A 10,810-nucleotide genomic window follows, 5' to 3' on the forward strand; every position below is an offset into this window, starting at 1 on the left:
ACAGACAGACAGACAGACAGACAGACAGACAGACAGACAGACAGAGAGAGAGACAGAGAGACAGAGAGACAGACAGAGAGAGAGAGAGAGAGTCTGGCTAGGTTTCAACAGGAGGTGATGTAACACTATGCCCTTTGTCTGAAAAGGAAATGTACAGAATGTAGTTTGGCAGTACAACCCTACAGTTGATACAATGGAGCGCATACAGGTAACTGCCAAAATAAAGGAAACACCAACAGAAAGTGTCTTAATAGGGTGCTGCGGCCACCACGAGCCAGAGCAGCTTTCATGCGCCTTGGCATGGATTCTACAAGTCTCTGGAACTCTATATTGGAGGGAAGCGACACCATTCTTTTACAATAAATTCCATCATTCTGTGTTTTTTGGACGGTGGTGGAAAACGCTGTATCATGCCCTGCCCAGCATTTTTTATACATGACCCTAAGCATGATGGGATGTTAATTGCTTCATTATCTCAGAAACCACACCTGTGTGGAAGCACCTGCTTTCAACATATACTGAACAAAAATATAAAAGCAACATGCAAACATTTCAATGATTTTACTGAGTTACGGTTCATATACCTGAATTTTACATGGCTGGGAAGGGGCTCAGCCATGGCTGAGACCAGCCAATCAGAATGAGTGTTTCCCCACAAAAGTGCTTTATTACAGACAGACTCCTAAGTTTCATCATCTGTCCGGGTGGCTGGTCTCAGACGATCCCACTGGTGAAGACGCTGGATGTGTAGGTTGGGATGGCGTGGACATCCCTGCAGTCAGCATGCAAATTGCACGCTCCCTCAAAACTTGAAACATCTGTGGCATTGTGTTTTGTGACAAAACTGCATATTTTAGAGTGGCCTTTTATTATCCCCAGCACAAGGTGCACCTGTGTAATTATAATGCTGTTTAATCAGCTTCTTGATATGCCACACCTGTCAGGTAGATAGATTATCTTGGCAAAGGAGAAAGACTCCCTGACAGGGATGTAAACCAATTTGTTCACAACATTTGAGAGAAAAAAGCTTTCTCTCAAATGTCTTTTATTTCAGCTCATGAAACATGGGACCAACACTTTACATTTTGCATTTATATTTGAGTTCAGTGTACATTGTATCCCTCATTTACTCAAGTTTTCCATTATTTTGGTCGTTTGTTTGTTTTGTTAGTTTTTGTAAGATTGTTTCTTTTCGTGTTACGTCTTCGTCATATATATTAAAAGGAAGATGTATTTCTCACACGCTGCGCCTTGGTCCAATCTCTCACCATTAGACGATTGTGACAGGTGTTCCATGTCTTTTTTGCCAAATGACAGCAGTGACAAGGATGTTACCCCAAAAAGAGCGGTACCATCCAGGACCACTATGGAAATAAGTGTTTTCATTGGGCCTATATAATGCTTTCACATGTTATCCTTCAGTAAACAAATGTACATCTTGTTGGATGCATTATTTTTACCCCAAATAAAATATAATTCAATTCAATTGAAATTAGTGCTGGAGATCCTGGAGAAAAGGAACTAATCTGGTGTGAAGAGAAATTATGCTGATATGATTCCATTAGTAACATTGCCCAGCTATAAGAACACCTGCTCTTTCCATGACATCAGTGTAGATAACGGGGAAGAGACAGGTGAAAGAAGGATTTTTAAGCCTTGAGACAATTGAGACATTAATTGTGTGTGTGTGTGTGTGTGCCATTCAGAGGGTGAATGGGCAAGAAAAGTGTCTTTGAACAGGTTATGGTAGTAGGTGCCACAAGCACTGGTTTGTGTCAAGAACTGCAACGCTGCTGGGTTTTTCACAATCAACAGTTTCCCGTTCGTATCAAGAATGGTTCACCACCAGAAGGACATCCAGTCATCTTGACACAACTGTGGGAGGCTTTTGAAGCATCCTGTGGAACACTTTTGACACCTTGTAGAGTCAGTCCATGCCCCGACGAACTGAGAGTGATGAAGGCGCAACTCAACATTAGGAAGGTGCTCCTATTGTTTGGTATACTCAGTGTATAAGAAAAAATGTAAATATCCTACAGTACAAACTACATCCGTGTCTGTGATGAATGGGTTAATTCATGCTGTTGACTTGTGCTACAGCATGGCAGCAGTTGGGAACATGGCTACTTAGCATTCAGTCACATGTCGTTTGTTACTTGGCATTTATGTTATTAAATGTGGCAACACATTGAAAAGAACCTACGGATTGAGCATATTATATTTAAGCAATAAGGCCCGAGGGGGTGTGGTATATCGCCAATATACCATGGCTAAAGGCTGTTCTTATGTACGATGCATCGCGGAGTGCTAAAACACAGCCCCCAGCTGTGGTATATTGGCCATATATCGCAAACCCCCGAGGTGCCTTATTGCTATTATAAACTGGTTACCAACTTAATTGGAGCATACCATGGTATACAGTCTAATAGACCATGGCTTTTCAGCCAATCAGCAATCAGGGCTTGAACCACCCAGTTTATAATTATGCAATAAGGCCAGAGGAGGTGTGGTATATGGCCAATATACCACGGCTAATGGCTGTTCTTATGCAAGTGGATACAGCCTGTAGCCGTGGTATATTGGCCATATATCACAAACCCCCGAGGTGCCTTATTGATATTATAAAGTTTTTACCAATGTAATTAGAGCAGTACAATTACATATTTTGTCATACCCCTGGTATACGGTCTGATTTACCACAGCCAATTAGCATTCATGACTTGAATTACCCAGTTTATAATTAGCTATAACCAAGGCCATTACAGTGACCAACGTATTAATTTTATGAAAAAGTGTGGTTGGTACAAACTATACTTACTTTTAACTCGGCAACATTGTTACAATGTGTCAACAATTTGTTACTGTTACAATTCACTTCCGATCTGCTGTCAGATTAGGCCTATACGCATTCCACTAGCCAGTCGCTCCTTTCTTAATACTGACGGACACACAATCTAAACCAATCAAAGACTGCAATCACAACGCTCCCGGCCAATCAGAGGCGTTTTAATGGGAGAAGGCGGGAGTAAACTGCAAGGGGATTCTTGAGAAGGAACGCAGCGGATCGGTTGATGCTGTTGTTCTAGCTAAGGACACAATTTGGTATTTATTTATCTTTCACCCGGTGATCTATTCGGTGTAACGATGGGCTCTTTCGCTTTGCCGATGATCTGTTTCACCACGTTATGGGCGCTCGTTGGTATCGTAGCACCCTTTTTCGTGCCCAAAGGACCAAACCGAGGGTAGGTGTCCTACCTACCGTTATCCATACAAACGCATAACAGAAGCGAAAAATTGTGTATAATGGTAATCTGGTTAATATTCATATTTGCTTATTATATGAAAACGTTTTTTTAAGGAAAATATTTTACATTGTAAGGATATGTTCCTATATCTCGGATTGTAATGAATGAACGGGATGGAAACAGTAGGCCCTGGACAGAAGCCTATACGCATCGATCCTCTCTCATCCCTGCTGTTAGCCCGCTCGCAATGCAGTTATCACAGTAGTAGCTACTGTATATCAAAGATGTCGTTCATGTTAAGCAGGTTATAGTGTGTGCGTGTGCGTACGTGCAAGCGAGGAAGCTTGCGTGTTTGTGATGATAGCTGATATGGTTTGTGTCAATGTGTGTTGACTCTTTCTGTTCACAGGGTTGTCATCACTAGTTTGATCTTGACAGCTGTTTGTTGCTGGTTATTGTGAGTATGGATGTTCTGTCAGGTTCTCTACTCTATGTTATCTCTAAGTCTACTTACTGTATAAGTTAATGTCAGGTTCTCTACTCTATGTTATCTCTAAGTCTACTTACTGTATAAGTTAATGTCAGGTTCTCTACTCTATGTTATCTCTAAGTCTACTTACTGTATAAGTTAATGTCAGGTTCTCTACTCTATGTTATCTCTAAGTCTACTTACTGTATAAGTTAATGTCATGTTCTCTACTCTATGTTATCTCTAAGTCTACTTACTGTATAAGTTAATGTCAGGTTCTCTACTCTATGTTATCTCTAAGTCTACTTACTGTATAAGTTAATGTCAGGTTCTCTACTCTGTTATCTCTAAGTCTACTTACTGTGTAAGTTAATGTCAGGTTCTCTACTCTATGTTATCTCTAAGTCTACTTACTGTATAAGTTAATGTCAGGTTCTCTACTCTGTTATCTCTAAGTCTACTTACTGTGTAAGTTAATGTCAGGTTCTCTACTCTATGTTATCTCTAAGTCTACTTACTGTATAAGTTAATGTCAGGTTCTCTACTCTGTTATCTCTAAGTCTACTTACTGTGTAAGTTAATGTCAGGTTCTCTACTCTATGTTATCTCTAAGTCTACTTACTGTATAAGTTAATGTCAGGTTCTCTACTCTGTTATCTCTAAGTCTACTTACTGTGTAAGTTAATGTCAGGTTCTCTACTCTATGTTATCTCTAAGTCTACTTACTGTATAAGTTAATGTCAGGTTCTCTACTCTGTTATCTCTAAGTCTACTTACTGTATAAGTTAATGTCAGGTTCTCTACTCTATGTTATCTCTAAGTCTACTTACTGTATAAGTTAATGTCAGGTTCTCTACTCTATGTTATCTCTAAGTCTACTTACTGTATAAGTTAATGTCTGGTTCTCTACTCTATGTTATCTCTAAGTCTACTTACTGTATAAGTTAATGTCAGGTTCTCTACTCTATGTTATCTCTAAGTCTACTTACTGTATAAGTTAATGTCAGGTTCTCTAGTTGCTGTATAAGTTAATGCCAGAGTCTCTACTGTGTGTGTGTGTGTGTGTGTGTGTGTGTGTGTGTGTGTGTGTGTGTGTGTGTGTGTGTGTGTGTGTGTGTGTGTGTGTGTGTGTGTGTGTGTGTGTGTGTGTGTGTGTGTGTGTGCAGCTGGCTGATAGCGATCCTAGCCCAGGCCAACCCTCTGTTTGGACCTCAGCTGAAGAACGAGACTATCTGGTACCTCCGCTACTTCTGGGAGTAACACCAGGTCAGTCCTACTGTCTAATTATAACGCCTGACATAGCACTGTATAATAGCTTTCAAGAATAAACATTCATGTGTCAGGGCCGCGAACCCCGGCACACACAGCCTAGGATACCAGAGATGGCATGGGTTGGAATCTGACTCACTGTCATTCTGACTCGCAGTCTCTTCTTCCTTTCCTGTCTTCTCTTCACTGGCCTAGCTCAATAAAACATGTAAAACCCCAAGAAAATATTTGTAAAAATAATAATCATGAATAAACTAGGTATATAGCGTTTATAATGGCTCCCCTCTCTCTTTCTCTCTCCAGGGTTGGGTTCTCTTTGATGCTCCGTTGACCACATATCTTCATTCCCTTCATCCATCCTGGACTGGATTCTTCTACAACTTGACTCCTGAACCCGTCTAACCCCTCCTCTTTACAACCCCGGCTACATTCCTCTATCCCTCCATCCCAATGTCTTTCTTACGTCACTGCAACGTCGTCAGAATGTTTTGCATCGCCATCTGAACCTGCAGCAGTCAAGTCAGATTGGAGAGAATTTGCACTGTCCAATTTACAGTAGCTATTACAGTGAAAGAATACCATGCTATTGTTTAAGGAGAGTGCATAGTTATGAACTTGAAAAGTTATGAATTAACCAATTAGGCACATTTGGGCAGTTTTGATACAAAATGTTGAACAGAAATGCAATGGTTCATTGGATCAGTCTAAAACTTTGCACATACACTGCTGCCATCGTGGCCAATATCTAAATTGTGCCTGGGCTGGAATAATACATTTTGGCCTTTCTCTTGCATTTCAAAGATGATGGTAAAAAATGTTTTTTTTCCTTTGTATTATTTTTTTTACCAGATCTAATGTGTTATATTCTCCGATATTCATTTCACATTTCCACAAACTTCAAAGTGTTTGCTTTCAAATGGTATCAAGAATATGCATATCCTTGCGTCAGGTCCTGAGCTACAGGCAGTTAGATTTGGGTATGTCATTTTAGCGAAAATTGGGAGAAAAAAAGGTTCCGATCCTTAAGAGGTTCTAAACAAACATGTTCTAACGTTGGGATCAAATCTGTGACAATATAGATCAGTGATGTATAATACTCCTTAGACAGAAAAGTATATGACACTATATATGTAAGGATTATATGAAACATATCTAGGCCATCATACTGCTGATGGTTCAACGTGTTGTAGAATGCATGCAGAATTCTATTTATTGGATAGCAGGTATGAAAGTAATATATGATATAATATAATTGTATATGTTACATATAATCCTGACATGTGAGAAGGTTCTATTTTTGAGCAAAACAATGTATTTGTTTTGCTAATGCACTGGAAGGCATAGCTCACACTGATAAACTCAATATTAGCAGGTAGCACATAGATGTCACTTGCGTCTCTAGCTACAGTTAAAACGTGTCATCTTGGAGGTTTAGTTGACCTGTTATTGTTATTGTTTACATTTCCTCTACATGTTGTTGTTGTTATTTTTATTATCATCATCAGAAAGTCTTAATTGAAGTTTAGTATTTATTTTTTCTGACGTCCTGGCTCTTACATAAGTTGACTGTTATGTTATGTGGAGTCAGTGTCTGTATTATGTTACTTTGATGATTATTGTTGAGTCATTCTGTGTGTAAATACTAGTACATTACCAGGAGTGGTTGGCTGGCCCGACGGCCATGAGAAACTACACTCGAGAGCCCCACTCCATTTTAAGCGTCTTTAAAATCTCAACCACCAGGACAACTCCTTACTCTATCCTCTCTCCTTTCCCATCGTCGCTCTCCAGGATCGTTATGGTCCTCCTAGGGTTGCATAATTCCAGGAACTTTCCCCAAATTCCCTGCTCAGAAATCCTGGTTGGAGGATACCCAGATTTCCTACGCATTCTCTTCTTATTCCAATATCCTTGCTGGGATTTCTGGAAACCTGGGAATTTGGGGACATTTCCTAGAATTTTTCAACCCTAGGTCCTCCTAGTTACCATGGTGATCATGATCACAATATCAGCCAGTGTTTGTCGTCGACCACAATACAACTAGTCTTGCTGCAGGGACAGGGTTGGAGGAGTCAATTCCATTTCAACAGTTAACTCCCATCAATTCAGGAATTGAATGGAAATTGCCCTGTAAAATGAACTGAAAAATCTGAATTCTAAATTGAAACATTTCCATTCCTAAATAAACTTGAGTTGAACTTGAATTGACCCCAAACGCTGCAAGTTCTTGCTATCAACCTCTGCCCCTTCTTGTGTAAACGATGTGTGATGCTTTCTGTAGGAAGGCACCTCAGCTCCAGCCAGCCACAACAACCTTCCCTGCCCTCCCTCCACCCCCATCCAGAGAGAAGCCATCTTAGCCTGAGTGCCAGTCTTGTTAGTGCCATCATGCCAACTCCTTGTCATTCACTGTCATACTAAACATGTTTGGCTTGACAATCACACCAATGTAGTTGGCAAGATGGCACAAACACATCTGGGACCAGGCTAGGGCATCCTATCTCTGAGACAGCTTGTTCCTCAGCTCAGCCAAAAAGTCAAGAAAGATACATCAATATACAGCTACTTTTGAGAAAGACCAAATGATGTTGTGTTTTCCTTTAAGCCTTGTTGATAGTTGTGGTGGCGGTTTACAGAGGGATCAAAAGTGATAGATCAAGGGCACGTCCCAAATGGCAACCTATTGCCTATACTCTATAGCGCACTCCTTTTAATCAGGGCCCATTGGGCTCTGGTCAAAAGTAGGGCACTATGTAGAGAATAGGGGGTAATTTAGGACGCTCCCTGAAGTAGACATGATTCAGCCCAGGGCTGACATGAATAGATCAGTTTACATGAGAGAAAGCTGTTCTATGTATTCCAGCTATGTAGATATGTGATATGTGGAAGCCTAGGTCCATTATTACAAACACTAGACCTAGGTTGCAACGTGCACAACAGCTCATTCATTGTGGTCACCATGGAAACATTGAGCGTATAGATGTGTGTGTTTTTGACACTGGAAAAAGACTTGTCTGACTCAGGCCTTGTGTAAGTGTGATCTAATGTGTAGGTGTATACAGTGACATTGTCCATGTGAATCCCTTAGTAAAGACCCTATTTCAATGTCTGGTACACTGTGTCCTGTCTCCTTCTGAATCCTCCTCAGCCTGCACCTGACACTTGTCTCTATCGTATACACACACACACATACACACACACACACACACACACACACACACACACACACACGATATTATGAGCACTGTTCTTTACCATTCATTTACACAGTTAGAATGGAGTTTAAAGGGACATTTAGACAGTTAAAATGGACGTTTGTACAGTTAAAGTTGACATTTACACAGTTAGAATGGACGTTTAAATGGACGTTTAGACAGTTAAAATGGGCGTTAAGGATAAAGGAAACCTCTACCCTTAAGGCTATAGAGAGGGAAAAAAATATTGAGCCATTTGTGCCACCAGCGGATTAGGGATTACAGGGTTACATAAAATTACAGACATCATTCATCATCTAGGATCAGACAGTTATGATTACCCAACATTATGGGGCTTCTGCTGTGTGAAGGTGACGGAAAATCGCTGTATCCCAAATGGCACCCTACAGATAATGACTGAAGAAAATACAGGACTATATGAGATGAACTGTAGACAGTGGAGGAAAGCTTTTACTTTGAAATTCCTATTTGGCCTTCAACAAACTCAAACACAAACACACACGCACGCACACACTTTCAATAGTCTAAACCTCTCTGTCTCACTTTTAACAACAACCCACCTGGGCTATGACTATTGTTTTCAACAGAATTAAATGGCCTTGGTGACCCATAGTTACCATGTTCCACAGTTCTGGCCATAGAGATAGAATCAGAACTCAGACTCAGAACTCAGACACTCTAGAATATCTATGGTTCTGACAGGCTTGTTCAGTGATTGGATTAAAATCAAATCAAATGTATTTATATAGACCTTCTTACAACAGCTGATGCCACAAAGTGCTGTACAGAAACCCAGCCTAAAACGCCAAACAGCAAACAATGCAGGTGTAGAAGCACGGTGGCTAGGAAAAGCTCCCTAGAAAGGCCAAAACCTAGGAAGAAACCTAGAGAGGAACCAGGCTATGAGGGGTGGCCAGTCCTCTTTTGGCTGTGCCGGGTGGAGATTATAACAGAACATGGCCAAGATGTTCAAATGTTCATAAATGACCAACATGGTCAAATAATAATAATCACAGTAGTTGTCGAGGGTGCAACAGGTCAGCACCTCAGGAGTAAATGTCAGTTGGCTTTTCATAGCTGATCATTGAGTATGTCTACCACTCCTGCTGTCTCTAGAGAGTTGAAAACAGCAGGTCTGTGACAGGTAGCACGTCCGGTGAACAGGTCAGGATTCCATAGCCGCAGGCAGAACAGTTGAAACTGGAGCAGCAGCACGGCCAGGTGGACTGGGGACAGCAAGGAGTCATCATACCAGGTAGTCCTGAGGCATGGTCCTAGGGCTCAGGTCCTCCGAGAGACAGAAAAAAAGAAAGAGAGAATTAGAGAGAGCATACTTAAATTCACACAGGACACCAGATAAGACAGGAGAAATACTCCAGATATAACAGACTGACCCTAGCCCCCCGACACAAACTACTGCAGCATAAATACTGGAGGCTGAGACAGGAGGGGTCAGGAGACACTGTGGCCCCATCCAATGATACCCCCGGACAGGACCAAACAGGCAGGATATAACCCCACCCACGTTGCCAAAATGTCTGTGATCATTCTCTGTCAGCTGCGTTGTTCTCTCCATTGCATATGGAATGTGTCATATGCTGTGGCCTATACCTACTGCCGACTGGGAGAGGACATACTGTACGTATAGCACACACAGGCACGCATGAACGTGCACACACTCTCTCTCACTGTGTCTCTCACAGTACACACATGTACACACCCTCTCTCTCACAGTACACACATGTACACACACTCTCTCTCACAGTACACACATGTACACACCCTCTCTCTCTCTCACAAACGCTGTGTCTGTCTGTCTCTCTCTCTCACTCACACCACACTAAACTGTTCTATAATTTATGAAAAATAACGTGATCATACAGTACTCTCTCACACACACTAAGTTGTTTTATTATTCATGATACTGTAACTTGACGTTCTGCACACACACAGGCAAGTGGCTACCTACTTTTGTGTAACATTAAGATTTAAAATAGAAAAGGAACATATGATTACTGTCTGTAGACCTAGGCTCCTTATCATTGTGATATTGGTCTGCATGTAGCAGAGTAGGCTAGCTAGGCTAGACACTTTTTCCATGACATTTTAATAGGAATCTGACCTATATTCTCGGATTTAATGTAATTATCTGCCTATAGAGCGGCGCAGCAGGAAGCAGGCTAGAGCCCCCGGTACAGTAAGTAGTCGTGCGGTTCACCGGGTTCAGGCACTCATTCTTCACCGTGTCCTAAAGATGGTTCACATGAACCCGCCCCAGCTCTGACGTTACGCCAGCCATATCCGTTTTCACTAGGCGAGTTCGTTTTGCATGGTCCGTTGCCCCGGTTAAAATGAAGACGTCACTTAAGGACCAAGAGAGTGGTCTAAAATAAGCAAAATCCTGCAAACCGGGGCACCGGGCCTTGCAAAACGAACTCGACCACTAGAATTGAGCGCTGCCATGAACTCGTATGCCCTCGTGCACCGAGAGCCTGTGTTTACCCGTTGACACAGTTTCCATTTTGCATCAAGAGTTCTCCTCCGTTGCTCTGCGAGCCGAGCGCGCGTGTGTCGGTCCTTTCGCTTTTAAGAGGAGGCCGTGTCAAATTTAA

At 41.6% G+C, this 10,810-nt stretch overlaps 1 protein-coding gene across 1 annotated transcript; it reads left to right on the top strand.

The window, feature by feature from the left end:
- The first annotated feature begins 3,034 nt into the window (after positions 1-3,034).
- Positions 3,035-8,097, top strand: atpv0e2 (ATPase H+ transporting V0 subunit e2). The gene is made up of 4 exons (XM_038979129.1): positions 3,035-3,242; positions 3,655-3,702; positions 4,881-4,980; positions 5,287-8,097. Exons 1-3 carry the CDS (start codon positions 3,145-3,147, stop codon positions 4,972-4,974), a joined length of 240 nt encoding a protein of 79 aa, XP_038835057.1. The 5' UTR covers positions 3,035-3,144; the 3' UTR covers positions 4,975-4,980; positions 5,287-8,097.
- Positions 8,098-10,810: the final 2,713 nt, after the last annotated feature.

The sequence above is a fragment of the Salvelinus namaycush genome, chromosome 39, assembly GCF_016432855.1.
Source record: "Salvelinus namaycush isolate Seneca chromosome 39, SaNama_1.0, whole genome shotgun sequence".
In the NCBI taxonomy this organism is placed as follows: domain Eukaryota; kingdom Metazoa; phylum Chordata; class Actinopteri; order Salmoniformes; family Salmonidae; genus Salvelinus; species Salvelinus namaycush.

Bases quoted from the DNA above. Each gene is read 5' to 3' on its own strand.
- atpv0e2 (XM_038979129.1), top strand. From the start codon at position 3,145: ATGGGCTCTTTCGCTTTGCCGATGATCTGTTTCACCACGTTATGGGCG. The intron at 3,243-3,654 runs GTAGGTGTCCTA...TTCTGTTCACAG, and splicing joins CCCAAAGGACCAAACCGAGG to GGTTGTCATCACTAGTTTGA. The intron at 3,703-4,880 runs GTGAGTATGGAT...GTGTGTGTGCAG, and splicing joins GCTGTTTGTTGCTGGTTATT to CTGGCTGATAGCGATCCTAG.